The 22,589-nt window shown below is 38.3% G+C and overlaps 2 protein-coding genes across 5 annotated transcripts in view; one reads left to right on the top strand and one right to left on the bottom strand.

Annotated features, from left to right (window-relative positions):
* Positions 1-6,297: 6,297 nt before the first annotated feature.
* On the top strand, positions 6,298-9,601 carry ccl44 (chemokine (C-C motif) ligand 44). The gene is made up of 5 exons (XM_020638987.3): positions 6,298-6,454; positions 7,409-7,538; positions 8,272-8,419; positions 8,598-8,674; positions 8,775-9,601. Exons 1-4 carry the CDS (start codon positions 6,391-6,393, stop codon positions 8,634-8,636), a joined length of 381 nt encoding a protein of 126 aa, XP_020494643.1. The 5' UTR covers positions 6,298-6,390; the 3' UTR covers positions 8,637-8,674; positions 8,775-9,601.
* A 1,346-nt stretch (positions 9,602-10,947) lies between these two features.
* slc1a6 (solute carrier family 1 member 6) overlaps positions 10,948-22,589 on the bottom strand; it is a 13,273-nt gene continuing 1,631 nt past the window's right edge. For 2 of the 4 annotated variants that reach the window (XM_020638994.3, XM_020638995.3), the window contains exons 3-12: positions 18,522-18,788; positions 17,065-17,202; positions 16,733-16,940; positions 15,448-15,490; positions 15,035-15,163; positions 14,771-14,955; positions 14,439-14,672; positions 13,523-13,717; positions 12,929-13,063; positions 10,948-12,681 (exon numbers count right to left, since the gene is read on the bottom strand). In XM_020638994.3, coding sequence (XP_020494650.1) covers positions 12,483-12,681; positions 12,929-13,063; positions 13,523-13,717; positions 14,439-14,672; positions 14,771-14,955; positions 15,035-15,163; positions 15,448-15,490; positions 16,733-16,940; positions 17,065-17,202; positions 18,522-18,744 — 1,689 coding nt within the window. In that variant the 5' untranslated portion in view covers positions 18,745-18,788 and the 3' untranslated portion in view covers positions 10,948-12,482. Of the gene's footprint in view, positions 12,682-12,928; positions 13,064-13,522; positions 13,718-14,438; positions 14,673-14,770; positions 14,956-15,034; positions 15,164-15,447; positions 15,491-16,732; positions 16,941-17,064; positions 17,203-18,521; positions 18,789-19,907; positions 20,051-22,411; positions 22,551-22,589 lie in introns of those variants that run through there. The other 2 variants (XM_065955885.1, XM_020638996.3) reach the window with 2 other exon arrangements.

Raw genomic sequence — 22,589 nt, 5'->3', positions numbered from 1 at the left:
AAATGTTTCACGTCTTCCGTCATGGTGCTAATTGGGACAACTAAACCAGGAGCTGTCCAGGTTACTGCCCATTAACTTGTGAAAGGTGTAACTTTACTAATAATGGTGGGATGTATTAGATTAAAATAATCTAATACATGCGCTACTCGTACAGACAGCCACACAAAGTATGCATTGATAAAAGTATTCTTTGACCATTTAGTGCATGTTTGGAAAGGAATCCATCATTTGTTTTGGGGGCTTTTTGTGCCTTTTATTGGAGAGATAGGACAGTGGATAGAGTCAGAAATCATGGAGAGAGAGTGGGGAATGGCATGCGGGAAAGGAGTCATTGGTCGGATTTGAACCTGGGCTGCCCACTTGGAGGACCACAGTATAGTGCCATACATGGGGCGCGCGCACTAACCACTGCCCCACCAGTGCCCCAAGGAATCCATTATTTAAATAAATCATCAAAAGGCCATTTTTAATATAACTTCACTAGATGTTTAAATGTTAAGACCTCAAAGTTTTTTTTCCCCTGGTGGAACAACTTTCAGTGATTCTAATATAGTCTGTAATAAAGAAAATCTTACGGTTAAATATAACATTCAAAGACCTATTATGTAAGGGCTCCCTGGTAGAGGAAGTATGTGGTGGCTTAACTGAGGATTGTCGTCTGAAATACTTGTTGCTACTGATTTATCTGAGATAAATCGGCCTCTCCAATATCCCATGGCTCTCAGAAAACAAGAATTAAAGGTTACAGTGGGACAAAGATGGGTTCCATGTTTGACATCAAATTAACCTACAGATAAAATTGTGAAAAAAAGTGATCAAAATAAAAATGCCATCTGTAATCCTTCATTTAGCTGTTGCTCAACAACAAGACCTGCATACAGTACATGGCAGACTTGGGGTGAATCGTTGAAGGTTATATTTCTTCCACAACACAGAGCAACATAGAGCTATAAGTTTGCATTAGGAATGTATCTGAATCTCTCTAGACATGAGATGTGTGTTTTTCTTTCTGGCAGCATTTGTTAAACACTTCCCAAGTGCTCAGTTTCACACTCTAGGCATAGGCTAACCTCTTGAGTTTTTGCAGTGGAGATTTTCAAAATAAATGCCTGAGTGTGTTTTAGCTGATTTTCTGGGTTTAGTGTTTCGTGGAGTAATGAAACAGAGCTGTGAGAAGCACAGATGTTTGGTTCCAGAAGAGCACCAGTCAACTCCCTGCAGAGGAATGCCTGACTGGCACAGGGAAACATGAAGTACTCATTTCTAATAAAATATAATCACATGTTGATGGATTTGACATCGTTTTATTTCCACAGTCAATAAAGAAATTCCATTAATAAAATCTCATGTGAAAAGATGTAGGGCCTCCTCCTCCTGTGCTGAACAGGACATGAACTAGGCTGGTCTTAAATATTGATTGAAAGATGGCAAGCTGAGAGAATAAACTTTTATCCTCTGGATTTGTATTTGAATATTTTTGTTTCAGAGTAAAATCAGGAACCTCTAGATTAAGTACAAGCAGGTCCAGGTCAGTGCAAATTGTGAACACTCTTCTTTAAGACCCTCAAAGATAAACAAATGATTAAACTTCTTAAAGAAGGAACTTATTTTCAATGAAAAATTGGCCTAAGCATCATAATTCAAACTATTTAAATATTTGTTCAATATAGAAAAACAAGTATTCCATATACCACAATGTTAAATGGAAAGAAATATACAATAAGTCAACATCAAAATGATCTACATGTATATGAGTAAGTCAGTGTGATTGTTCTGTAAGTTTTTTGCTTTCATGTTAAGAGTTGAATTAAAGGATTAATAGCACTTACGAAAGAGGGATTACATGACTGTAGTCTAGCATGAAGACAGGCCTGACCCTGTCCAAAGGTTAGATAAGACCCAGTTTACAGCCACGCTACTTTGCGGAACTCCAGCCTGTTAAGCATAAGCAGTGCGTTGAGCTAATTGCTCATGACAGCGTGCTGAAACATGGTCACAGTTGCAATAATAAACATTTGCAGGTATGATCTGAAACATGTTCACAATCTTAGATTTACAAGTAAACTTGTTCAGATGGGCTAATCAGCATTAAACAGAAGAAGAATTTAGGCTGATGGAATATTTCTTGTTTTGCGGGTATTTGGTCATAAACTTAAGAAACTGAACAACGTACTACTTTGACCTGGTGATGGCGCTGTATGTAAAGGTAAGGGATCACCAATTTTATAGAAATTACTTTACAGTGTGATTTAGAAGTCTGTACCAAATTTCATAACACTCATCAAATATTTGTCGACACATCTGATTAATAAAATCAATCAATGGACTTTTTTTTTTCATACAAGTCATACTCATCTGCAGGGCCAGGCCAAAGAAATGTTTGTAATTACTTTACTAACCCAGCTTAACTTGTATCTGGTTTGTTTATATAACTACAGGAAGTTACTGTATTAACACAACCTTCTCCTGTAATTTTGAATAACTATTTGTTAAGGCCAAGATAGATTACCACATCATGTCCATGCTTTGAGCACAGAAAAAAATTCAAACATTTCAGACCTGCATTCCAGTCAGTTTCTTACACCTCCCTTTGCCCTGTTTCTAAGATTCTAAGATTAGTTAAAGTATTCCCCCCCCCCCCGCATTGTATCCCTTATAAATCCTTTCAGGGACAAGATCTCTTGTACTGCATGTTCAGTGCAGTGAGCTGAGCCCTCTAACATCTCCAGGAGGCCTTACTATCCCTCCACACATCTCACGCTCTCCAACCCCTCCGAAGTAGAAGACATCACCCCTCCAGCACCACTATTTATTTCAGTTGCTTTTATTTTTGATTGCCCACATGTTTGTTAGCGCATACACCTTGACAGAAGATACTTTAATCACAGCAAAGATATGCAGAAAATGTATCAGGCTCACAAGCCGACCTGTAGTCATGTGAAAGGTATGTTTATGCAGCTGACATTCCAACCTGACTTCTTGGGTCAATTTCTTGAACAGAAAACCACACACACACACACTTAAACACTCACACACTCATACGCACACTCTCACACACAATTCTTCCCAAAAACCTCTCCCTCAGTACACTGACAACATATTTTCACATCCAGGTTTCGCATGTGTATTTCCGAACGGGACATATTGTTGCCTTATTGTCTAAATATTTCATAGTTCTTACATCCAGTGTTTCAGGAGCAAAAGGTCATTTGCACACATCAAATCTGCTGAGACACATGAAATGCAGGCCTGTATGGATCCACTAGAATAAAAATGTGTCTATAAAAAGTCCTACATTATTGTCTCAAGCAATGTTTTCCTGCATGAGAGGTGACTCATTGGTTCAGAAATGCTCTGCCAATGTACTAAACGTTAGTATAATTTAGATTATTTTTTCTTCAAAGTAGAGCATTTCCAAATGATTTGGACTGATGAAGTGTGATGTATTGTTTTTATTTCTAGACCTAGTTTATGTGTTTTTCACATTGGGAACACTTAAACACCATTTTTCTTCATCATACAGTCTGCAAGCTGAATAATGACAGTACAGTGAGACTGTCTTGTAGGACTAAAATATGTTTCATTTTTGAAACTATCACTTTTGTGATTTATTGTGGTTCAAGTTGGAAATAACCTGAATCCATGTCAGAGAGCTGTCCTACTAAACCATCAACTAAGAGTTTGTCTTTGGTGTCAGTCCAGCAGAAATAACTTAAGGGAAAATAAAAATTCCCCACCCAGCCTCAGTCTGAATCAAATGCAGACATTCAAACAGCTTTGTGGACATTCAAGAATGCCTATTAGTTGTCAATCTGGGCAGACTTACACAAACTTAACAACGAAAGAGGGAAATAGATCTGAACAAACTTGCAATATGTCGTCGAAGTCAAAACATAATAACCCAAATTACACCTAAAAAAACAGGAGATATGAGCATGATTTCTCTTATTAAAAAAAGATTGGTGTTCTGGTTTGACATGAAGACCTTTTGATTGAAGGTGATGAAGACGTTTGCCTTTGTTGCATGCAATTCTCCTGTAATCTCTCTCCTTTGTTCCAGAAAGAAAAACATTAATACCTTAATATTATATGAAAATGTCTTTAATTCAGCCCAATCAAAGCCAAAATGTCATATTTTAAGATTTACTAAGCCATTAACAGACTGAATAAGAAAGTGCTAAGAACCTCTAATTACAACTGCCCATGTGAATATCTCAGAATGTGAAGTAATTAACAATGTTGGTACTGCTGGTTTGAACTAACCATTACTTTGGGGCCTATTAAGATGAGTATATACTCTATAGACATGGTCTGAAACTCAGTCAAAGATATTAAATACATTTCAAAGTAAGTCTGAATGGATTAGTAGAGCTGTGGCTCACTTCTGATGGATGATACTACATAGCAACTACTACCATGGGTGTGAATGGGTGGGTGTGACATGCAGTGTAAAAGTGCTTTGAGTAGTCGGAAGACTAGAAAAGCTATATGATGTTTTCTTTTATCATATAATTTATAACAGACATGCCAAAAAAAACAACTTCTTTATAGAAAAAAACCAAAAAACATTTAATTTAAATTTATGATAGTTATAAATCTTCGAGGCACATTGAGAGCTTTGTGAGTTTTATATATGAACAATGAGATGTGGCAAAATGTGTGTATCTGTCACACTTAATCAGGCCATGATTGATTAGTTTAAACACTTTTTTATTTGGAAGGATCATCTGACTGGAACTTTTGTCATTTTTTTTTCTTCCACAAGGTCAGATCAAAGGAATATCTTTCTGAAACAGATGCAGGCCTTCATCAATTTCTCGTTTTTTTCTCTCTCTTTGCATAATCAGGTCCTGATGCGGTTTTCTGTTGAAACTCTCTCCGTAATGGATGTAAATGATTGACTCTCAGAGCCTCCAGCTTATTCTTGTGGTGTTCAGTTATGGAAACTAAATTACAATTTTTATTATGATTTATGTGCCGGACAGGAAAGGCTGAAAAACATATAAAGGAAACCTTTTTCAAACATCTGAATCATTTAATTGGCCAAATATATTACATTTACTTGCTGCCATTTCTGCACTTGCATGAGCCAAGCCTAAAAAAATGTTTTTAAAAAAGAAAGAAAACAAAGAATGAAATCAAATAATGTCCATGAACTTCTTTCACTATTAGCTGCTGGACTTTTATGTTTCTTCTGTACATTGTAGACACCTTTGTTAAAAAAGAATGTAAGATTTTTATTATTAAGTCATATGGAGAATAATGTGTAACATTTGTTATTGGGGAAAATGTAACATTGGCCTAAGAAATGTTACATTGTGAGGTTTAAAATTGAACATACAGAGATGGGTAAACGGCATAGAAAGAAACAATGTTTGATCATAAGGTTAACTAGTAGTAGCACACAAACTGGAAACATTAGGAGACAGAGAACCGAACCCTGTGGAACACCACTTACAAAGTGCATTTTTTTAAAAAGCGCACATATAACACACATTACAAGCAGCACTTTTCAGTAAATTACACAATTTAAGAAAAAAAACAACAACCTAAATAGCAATAACATATATAGCATCAAAACAAGAAAAAGCCAAATAAAAGCTTTAAATATTTTTCAAGATGCAACACTATTTCTCTGAAGCAAAACTGCTTTCACAAGTGGAGTTTGATATGGTAAAAGACTAAGATATATTGAACATCTAATCTCTGATATAAACAACTTTTAAAATATGGATCATGTATACATGTTTTCATTTGGCGTTAAGTTATACATTCAGTTTATGGCAACTTCTATGTGTGCTTGTCTGGAATCCCACAGAAAACATAACTCTGCAGCCACTGATCTAAATGCACAAGTCAGACATGCCTTTAGTTCCATCTAAGAGTTTCCACAACTACATGATACAGCTGCAAACCAGGGTTAATTAGTTATTATTTGGAAATGGATGATTTTTGTGCCATTTGAAATCCAGGTCTGATCATGTAACATAAGTTCTTACAGCTAATTCTTCTTTCATTTCACCAAATAAATGTTTCAGACATGAAGGGGAAAATACACTGCCAGCAAGCGAATAGGCAGGGCAACGGAGGAATTTAAAGGATGTTAAATGAGATAAATGAGGCTTGGCACCCTGGGTGAAGAGAAAGGAAAGGAGAAATAAGTGAGAGGTGAGATGAGTGTGAAAGGAGGAGAAATGACTGAGAGTGGATAAGCAGAGGGTGGGAGGGAAAGACGGTGAGACAGAAAAAGAGGTGGTGGAAGTGAGTGAGTGAGTGAGAGATGGGAAGGGAGGTATAAAGAGAGGGAGGGAGTAATATAAGAGAGGCAGCCATAGAGGGAGAGGTGACAGAGTAGATTATCCTCCTCTCCTCCTCTCTGCCAGCCTCATCATGTTCATGCTGCAGATGTTGACTGTTATCTCTCTGACTGTTATTCTCCTGGCATCTGTGGAAGGTAGGACACAACCTTACTTACTATGTTTGTGTTTATGTGTGTGTTGCATGGTGTGCATGCACCCTGCAGGTGGACAGTGTAGCAAAGAGAGCGATGGCGAAGACAGAAAAGGAGAGAAGAGGGAAAGAGGGGTAGCAGCATGCAGCAGGAGCAGCAGGGATGGAGGCATGGATGTAAACACAGGGGCAGGAGGACAAGCATCTGAAATCACACAACACTCAAAAAAAAAAAAAGAAGCAACTGTGTCAGGGCTCAGTCTGTACAGTGTGTCGTCTTCTCTGTTAAATGAAATGTTGTGAAAGCACTTGAAGTGCGTTGATGTGCCTGAGGATGGATTCAAAATCATCTGTGGCATAACAAAGCAGCACTGTCCTATTTTAGAGCTCCTGCTGCTTCCTTCACACTTTAATTTGTTTACACATTTGCTTTGGATGAAAAGGCATCATGGCACACCCTCCACACAAACACACACTCCTCCCCTCTTTCTCTCACTTTCTCTGTCTCATTTCCCTGCCATGCGTGTATGTTTTGCAGCACAATGGGATATCATTGTAATTGCTTTGACATTCATGAGTGTACATGTGTGTCCATATGTTAGTGTGTGTATAAAGAGGGCATGTGCACATCCTGCAGAACAGATAATATTTTGCTGTGTGCAAAATCTGCCAAAGACTGTTTCGGTCCTTCAAACATTAAATTATAGACTGCAGTCTTAAAAAATAAGGATTATGTGCAGAAAACCCATAAACCTATTTTTAATTATTTGTAACCATGCGTTCTGTTTAGGACTTTGGGGCTGCAGTTTGCTGTTCACACTTAAAAACAGTTATACTCTGACATAACCTGGTAAAACAAAGCTTAAAGCCAACATAATGAAGTGAGCTTGACATAAAAAGGGTCTTGGTATTACTCTGTCATTTAACTTCCCACCCTTTTCTTTTCTTTTTGTCCCAGGTAAAGGCGTGCAGATGCAAAGAGATGTCCAGTGCTGCATGTTGTACTCCCAGGGCAAGGTGCGTACCAAAGATGTGTTGCGGTTTGAGGTACAGACAGAGGGGCCCGACTGCAGTATACAAGCCATCATGCAAGTATTTCAACTATCCACTCCTGGAGCTAAAGAGCACATAGCAATCTGCAGGCATGGAAAATATGCCTCTCGTTAGAGGAGGGCAGAGCCGGGCTAAGAGGCATTGTCATCTTTCCAGGTCATGTTGTTATGGCAGGGCTCGGAGCTGTAATTGCCAGGGAAGTAAGAAAGGAAATATGTGGGAATAACAAGCCATCTGAAAATACCTCCCGAGCCAGCTGAGCCCTGCCTCAGCCAGTCAGTCAGAACAGCAGGGTTTAGTTAAGTAAACCATTCTGCATTGTGATACCTATTGTTTCCAGCAGGTCAGGGAAATCAGATGTCGCTTGAGGAGCTTTTTCATGTGGTCCAGTTAACAAAAACAGAGAATTCCTACACAGAAGTTTGAATAGTTTCTTTAAGTGCTCTGTACTTCAATGGTTTCCAGCCCCCCTCCAACATTCCTTACTTTTGTTCACAGTTTGGCAAACAGAAAAAGCAGTACTGTCTTTTTGACAGAGAAAAATATCTGACTCTATTTCCAGAATGTCTTCTTTAGGATTCCCTGGGGCTCAAATGCTCTCAGTATTTACTACAACCTGACAGACATCTTTTTAATCCTTAAATCCTTAATACTTATTGTTAAATAATTATTTCTGTCAATGTTTTTATTCAAAACTTCTGGGGTTTCTCTCATGTTACTCCATAGCACCTGCCATGATATGTAACAAGTATTGTGATCTTTTTATAGTCTATACACGAAAAAGGCGGTGAAATGTGCAGACCCAAGAGATCGGAAGGTGAAGAGGTTGCTGAGAAAGCTTTTGCAGAGACAGAGAACCAAGGCCCACCGAACCATGTGGCTTCTTCCTCATGACAACCTGCCCGTCATGTCAGAGGTCAGAAACAACTACTCCTTTATGGCGTTGTAACATCACATCAAGATAATACTTATTAACGGTCATATAATCGAATGTAATGAAATCAAATGTATTAGGTCAAATATTCACAAATTGATTTGTGTTTTTATTTTATTTGAGACTTGAGACATTAATGGATGTTCTCTATCATCAATAGGACAAGAAAGATAACTGGGCTGTTTTCAATGTGGAGTGATGGAGAACAATCCAAAAGTCGAGGTCTCATAGTCATAAGTAAGTTTTTGTTCAATTTCTGGTATCCCAAGCAAGTTCAGTGATTAGTGTATAATTCATGATAAATAATCTCTTAAAATGTTTGCATTCTTCTCTACAGGCCAAGTAAACTTTCAGCAGTTCGTCATCTTTCCATGGCGGAGCTTTGCTGACTCTCCAGTCGTCTCGTGTCTCTCTCTATCTACACTAACTGTCTCCCATGGACCAGACCTGGGCAGCAATACATATTTAAATGGCTTTTGATATTTAAACAAAAATCGTGCTTGAAATATTCCCAAACAGATGGCAGAAACTGAGGAGTATTAACTTGTAAGATAAGCAGAATTGTTTCTTTTTTATTGAATGGCTCATACTGTTATTTGCCAGTCTGCCTGGAAGTGTCTCTCTCTACAATAATATTACTTCTCGTGGCTGATGTACAATCAGTGAAAAAGGTGTTATAAAACAAATCATACCGAGCAGTGATATTTCTATTGTATAACAGCATACTCCATGATATGCTTATGTGTGACTTGTATATTTTCAGTGATGTGTACTGACACTGCACACAGTGCAGACTTTTACCTGATATATCTGACTGTTAGACAGGTGAAAAGTGGGATCAAAGGGAAGATTTCACCTTTTTAGTAAGCAATTGTTCCTGATATTTTGTCTACCCTGCCTATTGACTGTTTGTAATCTCAGTATGAAACTCATGTTAATCTTTAAATAAGAGATCCTCAGGTATCCACCAGAAGATCTACACATTTGCAGTTTACATGTTTCTTTTTCATTAGTAGTCTGTCACCAAACTATGCCAAAGTATTCATGAGTCGATTCATCAAATGGCAAAGCTGTTAAAACTCGGAGGGCTCAATTGTGTATGAAACACAAAAGTATTGTAAAAGAATGCATTATATGTGAATTTTATAAAATAATCTGAAAGAATAGTTTTATACTGTCTTTTTTTGTATTCTGTGCCCCTGTGTGGGTTTCTTATTTACCTCACAATACACTGACTTTACTCATGTTAGCAGCATCCATGGCTTCAGGGACAGCTGTGTCTTAGGCTTTTTACTCAGGCCCTTAAAATATCTCAACAACAATTGGATTGATTGCCATTAAGTTATGTAAAGATGTTCATGTTCTTCTAAAAAATGAAACAGTTTTATGATTCATCAATTTTTCCTCTTACTATGCCACAATTACAACGACAAGTTTGGTTTAAACCATGTAGGCCTACAACTAGTGACATGCCTGTTAGCCTCAGCTGCTAGTGCTAACTAGCTTAATTTAGCATGCTGCCATATGTAACTAAGCAATAATGGTAACCATTTTGATTTAAAGACATGTTTAATTACATCTCAAACATGTCATGTTAGCATTGTCTGTGTGATTATTTTAGCACGATGAAACTTCGAGTTAGCAGTCAACATCAGTTAGCTTTTAACTACCGAGTTCCACCGTGGTGGAACATGGCCCACAGGGCCAGATCTACACACTTGTTTATTAGCGCTAAGGAACCGCATGAATTTTGTATTATCTACATGATATGAATGAAGACAACACAACGTGTTATTCAGTTCAGTCATTGAGACCTTGCTGGTTAAGATTTGACAATTACAGCCAGGCCAGCCCAAAGAAATGGATGGGCCCCTAACAGGCCATTCTGCAGGTATCATTAAAAATATCAATACATGCCTGTTGGATAAAATGCGCTAGCTGCCTGGCAAACATTTGCCTTCTTAGCCTTCCTCCAATCAGCACATTGAGCGGACTGAAGAAAAGCTTGTCAACAAGTTTGTGTTGCGGCTAAATTAACCTCCTTTCTTTTCTGGTATCCTGACTGTTGTGCAGGTCCCAGCATTTAAGTTTAATTACATTAACATTGCAAACATAAAAATGGCTCAGACTCATTCAATTTTAAGAAGAGCTTGACATTTTGACACAGGTAACAATAAATAAAGATTTTTTTTGTTGTGATTATTAATTGACTAAAAAATGGTTGTCATTGCTTAAATTTTGGATGGACAATGTTTTCCTTAACCTGAATTGGACCCCCCATACGACCCAGAAAGTCTTCCCCCTTTTCCCCCCTTATGGGCTTCCTTGACCACAACAGAAAGTTTTTACAAGTTTTTATATGCAAACAGAAGCAAACAAGGTTAATTGTAAGCTTGAAACTGTTGGCTCATATTACATATGTCTCATGTGTCTTTCAAAGGAGAACAGCTTCCTGAAAGGAGAATATCCTCCACCAGGGGTAGCCACAAACACAGTAATGAGAATCACACTTTAATTCCTGAGCCATTTATTTGTCACATTTTATAGAAGCTGTCCATCAAAATGTTGAGCTTTTTTTACTAAAATAACACCAAGCATTAAAACCAAAGCAAAACCCTTAATGAGCATTACAGTCAAACAAAATTAGAAGAGCTTTTAGTTAAATGGTAACTTTTCACTTTGATAATACTAAACTACACTTCCTCTAAAACAATCAACAGCAACAATTTAAATGTACATTCAATTTCTCAAGGCATTTACAAACGTTCTTCACAGTAGCTCTACACAAAACAATACTAAATTAATCAGTCATTAGCTTGCAATATATTATTCAAGTCAAAATAGAACCACAATAATGATAATAATAAAAATACAGGCAGATGTATGGGTAAACTTATACAAAGCATTCTCTGTGATCAAAAACAAAAGGTTCTCTATTAGTCTTGACACTACAGTTATACTTCAAAAGAAAGGCATCTTACAAATAATCAAATGCAAGATTGATCAAACTCAAAAAGAAAAAGGTGAACTTTTAACTAAAAATGAATTAAAATCAGTCATTGTTTTTGAGGATACTTCTGCCTTTAAGAATCTGAATATTTGTGTTGATTAAAGGAAAAAGAACGAGTATCACTGCAGCTCTTCCTGTGGCATTACTTTGTAGCAGAACAGTCCTACATGTTTAAAGCATTACTCCCCCCCCCCAAAAGAAAACTCTACCAATCTAACCAGTCACTTGAAATACAAAACAAATAGTTACAAAAAAAACTTTTTAAACTAAAGAATAACAGGTAGCAAATATTCTCTTTAGCACACTTCTTGAGTGTTTAACAGTCAGGTACATTCAAAGTTTTATGACAACATTGTGCAAGCAAACTTAAATAACAAGAAAAACTATTATAAGACTGATGTATTTACAACTTGCTGATATGCTTCAGTGTGTTTCATGTGGTTGCTGTAGAAGATCCATATATAACCTCTAAATCCTATTAGAGGTAGTCACGGCGATACTCACAAACATGAGTGTTTATGGAAGAGAAAATGATGCAACAGAAAATGCAAAGTTTTGTGTGATTAAACTATTCACAAGAGGAGAAAATCTGTTGTTTCCTTTTTTTTTATGAATGGTGGTGTCTGTGTATTTTAACACTAGTGCTGGTTAGGAGTTTATGAGGCTCTCTGTATGGATCAATAATAATAGAAGATTTTGAAAACACAATGAAGCTGAAGACTATGAAAAATACTTTCAACAGTTTTTGACATAATTATCTTGCCTGACACTGAAATAGACAGTTACAAACCAGCAAAATGCCCCCGAAATAACTGGAACTCTAGGCAGAAACACTGAATCAGATTGTAGGTGTAGGATTGATACTGTTCCTACAAGACAGCTCGTGTACTTTTTGTCTGTCATTAAACGGCCAGAAACATGGCTCTGGACATCCCAAACACTGTCTGAGTTGACCAAGAACTATTATTTCCTAAGACTTTCACGTACAGCCAACCTTCTAGCTAAATGTTCGTTGTAAGTGAATCCCCAAGGGTCTTACATTATAGTCTCAGTGTTGTGGTGATTGTGTGAATCATTTTCCTGGCAGATAAGCTGGTAGGGCTTCTCGTTCTCCTCAAGTACAGAGTTGCAAACCTCAGCATCCTGACAATGCAGTTCTCCTCGGGAAAGGTGCTCCACTATGCCAGCCCCTAGCGAGTCACCCAGCACATTGGTGGTGGTACGCAAACGGTCCCTGGGGAGAGCAAAGAGGAAGAATCAGATATAAGGCAAAAAAAGGGGTTTAACAGCATGACTGGTAATAGAGGTTAAATATTATTGTACACATATAAATAATGCAGTGTCTTTCTAATCTGTCGCTCTGCATTATGCATCATCAACCTTTGTAGAAGAGGGACCTCTGGGCGCTCTGAAGCTTAACAATGACATTTAGGCTGCACACAGACCAATCCCCATCAAGCTGATATTTAGTGGAAACTCACAAGAACCAATCCACAGCAATGATCAGTGTTATGTCCTCTGTGGGCAGTCCCACCGATGTCAATACGATCACCATGGTAACCAGGCCAGCCTGAGGGATGCCTGCTGCTCCGATGCTGGCAGCGGTTGCCGTGATACTGAGTGGGTGGTGGGAGGGATGGAGAGGAGAGAGAAGGCATTTAATAAAAAAAAACAAATAAACTTGCACTCCTGGTGGGAGTAGTAGCGTAACAAAAGAAAATGAGGAATTTTACAACTATGAATTTGGTGACCTGATAGAAACAAAATACTGGCTAGCCACAAGCAAAGTGGAGGAAGTCTGGTGAGCTGACTTTTTCACAACTCCTCTTAATGTTTATCATTTTCAGACTTGTTATCTTCCTCCCCAAAGGGCACAGAAGCAATTTATCAGATTTAAGAAAAACGTCCTCTTGAGCAAAGAAAAGGGACTCATAATACGTTTTTTTACATGTGGTAGCACAGCTTTAAGCATGAATCGGGGATTTTCCCCTTTAAGAGAAGGCTGGTCAGATGTAATGCACAGTATCTGTTTTTATTGCTCAAAGAAAAAACTAACAACACTCAAGTTGGATTACCTTATGGTGAGAATCTGGCCGAAGTTTAGGTCCATGTCATTGACTTGGGCGATGAAAATGGCTGCCACAGCCTCATAGAGAGCAGTTCCATCCATGTTGATGGTTGCTCCCACAGGGAGGACAAAACGTGTCACTCTTTTGTCCACACGGTTGTTCTCTTCTAGACAGCGGAAGGTAATGGGCAGTGTAGCAGAGCTGCAGTATGAAGGAGATATTTAGTGCCCACAAAGTACGAAAAACACAATTCACTCTCAATTTAATTTCCAACCTTTAGTAGAATCGTATCGTTTCGCGTCCCAATGTATGGTATGGCATCATTTGGTATGGTATGTTGCGGTATCATAAAATATCATTTTGTATCATATATCTTATCCTATCATATTGTATCTTGTCATATCTTATCATGTTTTGACTTGTTTCCCATTGTAATGTATCAAATCTGATTATATCATAATATTTTTTGAGAAAATGTCATATCATATTGCATCTTATTGGATCAAATTGTATTGTATCCTACAGTACTTATCATTTCTTATCACATTGAACCAGATAGTTTTGTATCATATCTTACCTTAACTTTTGTGTTGTATCCTATGTTTTCATGCTGAATCTTATCGTACAATAGCTCATCTCAGTGTATAGTGTTGTGTTGTATGGTATCTTTAATGTTTCAATGGTTAGGCCCAATATGCTGTGCGTAACAAATTGAGTGTAATTTTGTATCTCAAACTGTAAGCACAGTAGTATTCATTCTTATAGATCTAAACTGTAGTGTGACATGTTCTGGTGACATTGGCTCCAGTATTTATGATATGTCTCCATGCATTGACACATAAAACATACCCTAAAAGTACAGTACTTGATGAAGCACAGACATTAAGGTACATATCTGTCAGTATCCAGGGATTATACTTACCTAGATGAAGTTCCAAAAGCAGTGATGAGCGCCTGTAGCAGGCCACCAATGAAGCTGTAGGGGTTTTTCCTGGTCACCAGGAAGAAGAGTAATGGCAGTACAAAAAGACCATGGATGAGAAGACCCACAATGACCGACACAGTGTACATCCCAAGCTGGCCTCCCACCTGTGCCAGATCCTTCATCTCTACAATCTTCCCTGCAATCAGGAACAGGATGCCCACTGGAGCATACCTGAAGGGTGAGATGATTATATTTAAGGAAGACTGAGCAACTGACAGGTGATGCATTCTCAATATAAAGATCAGAAGGTTACAGGTGTTTTTACTAACCAGATGATGATGGCCACTAGCCTCATGATGGCTTCATTCAGGCAGTCAAAGAAGTCTCTGAGAGCCTGACCCTGCTGTTTCATGTTGCCAATGACAAGACCGAAGCACATGGAGAAAACCACCAAACCCAGAGCGTTCACTCCACTAGAGGAGCCGGACATAGGTACAGTCTCTTCCACTGTCTCCTGCCATAGAAAACATGTGTAAAGAATCAGTAGATGGCATTCTCAATTACTGATGAGGTACTTTATGCAGATTACCCACCTGTATGGTGTGCAGCACTCTGCTGAGGTTCATGTTGAGGCTAGAGTCTGTCACGTTGAGAGTGTCGGTGAGATTCAGTGTAACTGTCACGTTCCTTATGTGCACAGTCTTCTTGTACACAGTTTTATACTGCAAGGGAATGTTTGAAAATCAAAAAAAAAATTCACAGACTATGTTCAAGCAATTAAGTTGCTGACAGTGAAATATGATGGAGTGAATGTGATTTCATGCTGAGAAAATGTGTTGGTTTTTCTCTTTATTTGTCTTTGATGTGTTTTCTTTGAGCTTGGTTGACTTATGTCTGGAGATTAATGATGATAGTAACAGTATATTAAATAAAAACGTTGTTATGTTATATCAAATAATCACTTTTAAATCACTTTAACATGACTGGTAGGAAAAAAGTACCTCACCTGCTTGAAACAAGCCTCAACAAGATTGGGAGGAAACATGTTCCTGGGATAAAAACAGGGAGATTATCACATTTGTGAACAGAACATCATTGAACGGGTTATATATTTTGCAATCCTAGTATTTTTCGTCAATTACCATGCAATCTGTCATTCAATAAGATACAATTATTGCATTACAATTTTTAATTTCTTCATGTCCTCACCTATATACAAAGCTTTTCAAAGGATAGTTTGATATTTTGGGAAATGCAATTGCTTGCCAGATTCCTATAAAGCATTATATGAGAAGACTGATTTCACTTTTATAAATGTACTAAAGATAGGAAATTAATATATTGAAGCTAAAGCTTCAACAGTCAGATAGCTTAGCTTAGCATACAATTTCTTTAAGAGAGATGCATGACTCCATCCAGATTTCTTACCTTCAGTCCACAATCTAACATAATATATTTTGTCACTGAATCTGTACATAAACATAACGTGTGTATTTCTCAGTGTCATGGCCTTTTATGCCATAAGACTGTTTCTATGCCATTTGACGTTATACTGCCGCCTAGTGACACAGAGTATAAATGCGGCTTGATTTCAAAGTTAAGTTTCACCTTTGCTTTTGAGTAAATGATCACAATGCAGTGTCATTGTCTGTATACTGGAAGGACTTTTTGGAGCTATCGAAGACCATATACGGAGGTTTTATGCTGTTTTGTGAATATTAAACAATTTGTTTGTTTAGCTGCTGTTTATTAGTGATTTAGCATGGATAATGTGCAGAATTACATAGGTTTTCATGTACATTTAAGAGTAAGATATACAGTACAGTGTTGTTGTTTGATTACATCTATGTATTTCTACTTACCTTAGTTTTTGTAATTTAGGTTGTAAGACAATCTATGTTCAAGAGCTTGTATTCATTAATACTTCTGTAACTATTTGTGTTGCAGTTTCACAGTCAATTCATGTCCCTCAGTAAACTTAAGGACAACGCAACTTTTCGGTCTGAGAGTCTTCTCTGAGCATGTTTGATTGTTTGGCTAGCTGGATAAACTACTTCAAGCACGAAGAGGGAGGCCAGTATACTCAGACTAATAGCTGCTACCAAGCCTAGCTAACTGGTGACTGGCAGCAGCATCATCTGACTTTCTCTACATTTTCCAAAGTGTCTGACAATTCCTTTAAATGTGGATGATTTGGCTGTGTCTGAACCATATCAGAATAGCTGATAGAATAGCTAAACCTGTGTTCAATTTCATAATAGGGTCAAGGAAAGTTTCTGCATTATTGGTACCTAATGAGATCCAGGAAAGCATCAGCAGCCTGAACTGGTTCTATGTTTCCACTCTTGGCCACAGGACTGTCCCTGCTTCCTTTCCCAGGTTGGATGATTATCACAATGACAATGCCGATGAAGACAGCCAGCAGGGTGGTGACCATGTAGTACACCACCGCACGCATACCCATTTTACCAGAGGCTTTGCTGTCCAAGGAAGAAATACCTGGCACAAGGGAGATTCATTTGTGAACAGTTTCCAGCAAGTTTAGATCTTGTTCACATTTTAGGGTCTAACCAGTATTACTATACTTAAACATCTCAGAAGTATTTGCTTGTTTGAAGCCAACCTGTGACCAGACTGGAAACAATGAGAGGCAGCACCAGCATCTGAAGCATCCTCATTAGCAGTTCCCCTGGAAAGGCAAAGTACTTGATCTCCCTCTGGGACAGGTTGTGAGGGCGTAAAATAAAGCCTAGGATGACACCTGAATACATTGGCACACGCAAACAAAAGAAAAAAGTCAGATAAAGGGAACTGACTATAATATAAATGCTGTTATTTTACTCTGACATCATGCTTACGGTGGGCTTATCTAATGCTGTTATAAAGTTGTGCTGCAGAGTTCTAGGTTGCAAGTCCTTTTCACCACTTAAACTGACAATGAGCAATGAAATCCAGTAACACATCTGGCCATATACAGTACAACAACATATTGGATAACCCCTTACCCCCTTCCCCCCCCCCCCCCCCCCCTTTAGTCAACAGCTAACACTCAATCATGTTAGCTTATTTTTCCATAAGCTAAGAAGTGCCTGAAAGCTAAAATTACCATTTTTTAGCGTTTTACGATAAAGGATACAACATAACATAACATAAGGTTAGCTAGAAATTTACTTCCTAAAGCAAACGTAATGTAAGCTAGGAAGGGGCTGAAAGCTAACGCTGTCCGTCAGGTATTGTGTTATCAAATATGTTGTATTAGCTTAAAATAATCCAATAACCCTCCCAAAATTATTAACTATTGTCTATTTCTGCTTTTATTTTGAAACAGTAAAACAATACATTTTCTAATACTCTACTAAGGCCGTATTCACACTTGACTTCTTTTTTTCAACTGCCAGCGCCTTTTTTACATACAAGGGCCTTTCTGACAGCTGACCAATGTCCCAAAAAGACACCCATCAAGATGGATAACGTGAAAGTACCGGTTGAACAGCTTGTGATTGCCGTTTCACACTACACTGAGTTATAGCTATGTCATGAGTCACAAATGATACAGCAACATACATATAAAGGAGTCCATCTGGGAACAGATCAGCAGATCTTTGGGTCTTTCTGGTAAGTACAGCGGAGCTCCTGGATCAGGTTGCGGAATGCCCCCTGCGACACTCTATTGAGGAGGATGTCATGCATCCATAAACGGCACATTGGTTGTTCAGGGGCATCCTCCTCCTCAAACGCCAAAGCCATTGCAAATAGTTACACTTTATTTGCCAGTTTACCAGCCAACGTTATCAGTAGAAAGCTATCTGGTAGACGATAACGTAGGCTAGATCCCGTTGTTAAGGTTACAGAACACTTGCGCAGAAGCGCTCAAAAGGTGCTGAAGGCAGCGTTTCTGAAAAAAGAAGTCAAATGTGAATGTAGCCTAAGACTTGCAACCTTCAAAAGAATATTACTACAACAGCATTTGAGCTTCCCGCCCTACGCATGACATAAGAGGAAAATGGCCACCATGAAAATACAGTGAATGTCCTGCAGAAAAGAATGTGAAACCAACAATCAGCTTCTCTCTTCACTCACCTAGAGCCACTGCAGCAACGGTGAAGAGTACAAACAGGTTCCTCTTCAGGAAACCTTTGATGCTCTCTCGACTGATGGAGCCCATCCTCTCCTTTATGCTGCTGGCTCTCTTCTCCATGGCCCTGCGTATGCGCCTCTTCAAGTCTCCTCTCTCTGGCAGTTGGGGTTTGTCCGAGTCCTCGTTAAGGAAAAGACTGGCACTGTTTGGGGACTTCTCATTCATAATCAGCTCAAGCACCTGATCCAAGAGGCAGGTCTCGTGAGAAACTGATCAGGGTGAGAAATATGTACAGAGTATCGATTAGCCACATAGAACTTTTTATCACGTGACAATTTGGAAAAATATTTAAGCAGAATTATTTTTTAAAACATGGATGTGTGATATTTGGCACATTGTGATATTTTTCAAGTAGCAAAAGGCGTCCATTCCTAAAAAGAGAGGATGGAAGAATTTTGTAAACAGGAGCATGGACACTGGGTTTAAGAGTTCAGATTAAAGACATTAATTAAGATTGTCAATAAAACCAATTCCAGCCAGGACCCACAATATGAGTTAGTGTTTATCTGAAAGTGTAAAATGCATCCCTGGAGGGAAGTTAATATGTGGTTATAGATAAATGCTGACTGTGACATTGTGGCCCAAGTTTATCATGCTGAAAAAACCCCCAGCTTTTTGTAAAAGCCCATGAATTGATATGCCTTCAATATGATATAAAGTCAATATAATAGTGAAAGAGTTAGTTGATGGACATGAAAGCTAGAATAAAATTAGTTGGAGTTTTACTTGTCAATGCCCAGAAATAATACGTAACAGTCCTTTTTAGACTGCAAGTAAATCATTAGTCAATGATAACAGCAAGACGAGAAATGGAGGGAAACTTATCATCTGTCACAACACAAACATCCCATTTGTCCAAACTTTTTTCTGTTGTACTAACCATATAATGCCTATTAACTTTAAATGAGATATACTGAAGTTTTTTAAGTAAAAGCACTTGTTCAAGACTTCATGTTCTACAATACGGATAGTTTGTGTCTGCAGTGTGGAAATTATGAATGAACATTCATGTAACAAAACAGAACATACATAACGACCTCCCCTCTTGTTAGACTAATAGCAGGCAAACCTAACCACACACAATCACCACAAGAACCTCAAATTGTATGACTGCATGACCATGAATGTAAACATTTTACAGGTGTTATTCTGGTTCTATATATATGCATGTTTTAGCTCTATTATTGCCTATATGTACTTAAAGGAGTGTGTAAATATGATCTGTGCATTTCTAAATCTTCAGAGTAATAACTCTGCTTTCCTTTTATAGATTAAAGCTGTAACAATAATGTCAAAAAGCCCAAAAGAAAAAGTTCTGCCAGTCTTACCGTGTTCCCGTGTTGTACACCACAATGCAGCGTGTGTATAGCACGTGGCTGTCGGTCTCACTTCTCCTTATCTATGTAGGCTACAGTGTTTCCTCTGAATTACCCTCTGCCAACAGATTGAAGCTCTGCTCTTAAAGAACAATACATAATAGCACAGCCTGTGTCTGAGCTCCAGCACCTCTATTTCTTCATTCTCCCCTGGGGGATCAACACTTTAGGATATGATCTTCAAAGACGTCATCTGTTCTGTTTGCATCAGTGTTTTCTATTGATTTTCATTGTTCAGAGACTCTCATTTATCTAGACATCCTTCATACATAAAAAATAAAAAAGCCATTGTTGGGCATGTAATGGGATGACTCTAGTTAATCAAAGCCCATTATCCAATATAGAGTCTATAAAGAACAATCAGCTCTCTCACAGAACTTAACACTTAGTATTTTATGTTTGTGTGTGTGTGTGTGTGTGTGTGTGTGTGTGTGTGTGTGTGTGTGTGTGTGTGTGTGTGTGTGTGTGTGTGTGTGTGTGGGCAACTGACAGGGGAAAACATCTGATCAAGAATTGCAATAGAGTCTCAATGTTAAACAACAGGAGTGAAGAACTCAAGAGAGTGCTAACAATTCTGTTGCGCTGAGCTGATGAGACAGGATGAAAACTGAAACTAAACCGTCACTATAGGTCATACAGCTTATACATTATCATTGAATTGGTATAACCACCAAACAAAAAAACAGTGGCATGTTCTGTGCATCTTCATTCCAAATCAGCATTACAAAGCCAGGTGTAGAAAACACTGGAAGAAAACTAAAGCTTCAGTAAAGAAATGTTACTGTGAAAAACATCAGCTGCTAAACAAAAAGAGCCATCAGCATTATACTCTGTTAAAGATATATTTCTGATAGTTTGGCAGTCATTTCTGTACAGGTTCAATTATGCCTGCAAGAAAAACTCTGCATTGCGGGCAGCTGTGGTAGTGGTATCTGGAGTGTCTCTCAACCAGGAGGCTGTGGGTTGGATTCCCAGTCATATGTCAAAGTGTCCATTTGAAAGACACTGCCCTCCAAATTGCTCCAGCCACTGCGTCAGTGGTGTATCGATGTGTTTGAAAGGGATTATTTAATACTCATGGACACTTCACATAGCAGCCTCCGCCATCAGTGTGAGAATGTTAAATGCGGTTTACAAAGTGCTTTGAGTAGACTAGAAAAGCGCGATACAAGCTCAAGTCCATTTACCATTTGGTCAATTTATCATTGTCTAATAGTAACCTGCATTGGTTAATATAGAACACTATATTGAACAATCTAGTGACACAACTTTAGAGGCCTGTCTGACTCTGGAAAGTGTTTTTTTCCTGAACAAAATGAGAAGTGTGTCTGTATGTTGTAAAAAAAAAAAAGTAGGCTTTATGGTAAGGTGAAAATGTCCTTTTTCAGTTTGGTTTCTTTGGAATTGCTTTGGTTTCCTCAATACTGCAGGGTAGACCAGCAGGGGCAGAGGTAACCCTCAGTTTGATCCAGTCACACCACAAGAGCATGGACCATACTGGGACCACCCATATCAACAGCTTAAAGCGCCATTATGTGTTGAATGTTTTAGTTCGTCTCAATGTTTGATGTACTTCCTTGTTTAATATGTTCATAAAACACTATACAATGTATATGCGTTGTCCTACAAACATATTATTTAACAGGTGAGATGGTGTAATTTCTTCTTTCTAGAGGTTTGACAGCACGTTTTTTGTATTACTTTGTTTCATTATGTTCGTCAATGATGTCACTGCCATGCCACAGCAGCCACCCATCCACTGGCCTAAAGCCCCCACACCGACTCGAACCGCTCAAATCTGGTTTAGGCATCTGTATGGCGACCCAAACATCTACGGAAAGATAAGTAACTCATAAAAATTAATGAGACATGTTGCAGTAACAGAAAGCATCAATAAACCTGAGATGGTCAACTGGCACTTTTTACCAATCAAAAAAACACAATAGAACTACAATATAATCCCAAACCACAGCAACACTAAACACATATCAAAAATAGAACTCAGTACCATCAGTTTTGTTGGTTGACTGGTGTGCAGCTTATAAAGCAGAGCACATTTCGCACCTCAACAGAGAGCCACTTCAGACTGCTGTGTTAAAACATACCGTAACACAGGAATCTCTTCTCAAGCTGTTAATTGACATCTTCAATACTGTATTACAGCTCATCCTATTGTTTCTGCTCTGGTTCATCACAATAATTGTTGTGTAATACGTATCTCAGATTTATTTTATGCACAAAGCAGTAAAACAAGAATTATTCATTCAAAATCTGAGCGGGTGAATGTTAAATGCTCCCACAAGCAACAATTTCTGAATAAAACAGCATTTTTTTTCTCCCCTTGATTTAAAAAAAAATAAACAACAACAAAAACACTATTCTCCAAATGATCAGATAAAATACCTTGTAAGAGAGTCTCTCAACTTTTCAAACCTAGCTGTTGACTGGTTACTCACCACTCATGGTTAAATGTCTTTGTCTAACAGTCCAATCAGAGTCACAGAGTGGGTACCACTCAGGGTGTCAGCGGTCCACAGAGTACTGACAGTGTGTGAGAGTGTCCGAGCAGAGCGGCACAATAACAGGACTTCTCACAGCTCTGTTCTCATAAGCACACAGACATAAAAATGCCTC

Source organism: Labrus bergylta, chromosome 6, assembly GCF_963930695.1.
Source record: "Labrus bergylta chromosome 6, fLabBer1.1, whole genome shotgun sequence".
NCBI classification, from domain to species: domain Eukaryota; kingdom Metazoa; phylum Chordata; class Actinopteri; order Labriformes; family Labridae; genus Labrus; species Labrus bergylta.
The sequence above is the reverse complement of the archived record's forward strand: the minus strand, read 5'-3'. Positions and strand labels throughout refer to the sequence as shown.

What these genes read in the sequence shown, in the direction of transcription:
- ccl44 (XM_020638987.3), top strand. Translation starts at nt 6,391, where the DNA reads ATGTTCATGCTGCAGATGTTGACTGTTATCTCTCTGACTGTTATTCTC. An exon ending in TCTCCTGGCATCTGTGGAAG is followed by an intron (nt 6,455 to 7,408) that starts GTAGGACACAAC and finishes TTTTTGTCCCAG; the next exon opens with GTAAAGGCGTGCAGATGCAA. An exon ending in TGCAGTATACAAGCCATCAT is followed by an intron (nt 7,539 to 8,271) that starts GCAAGTATTTCA and finishes ATCTTTTTATAG; the next exon opens with TCTATACACGAAAAAGGCGG.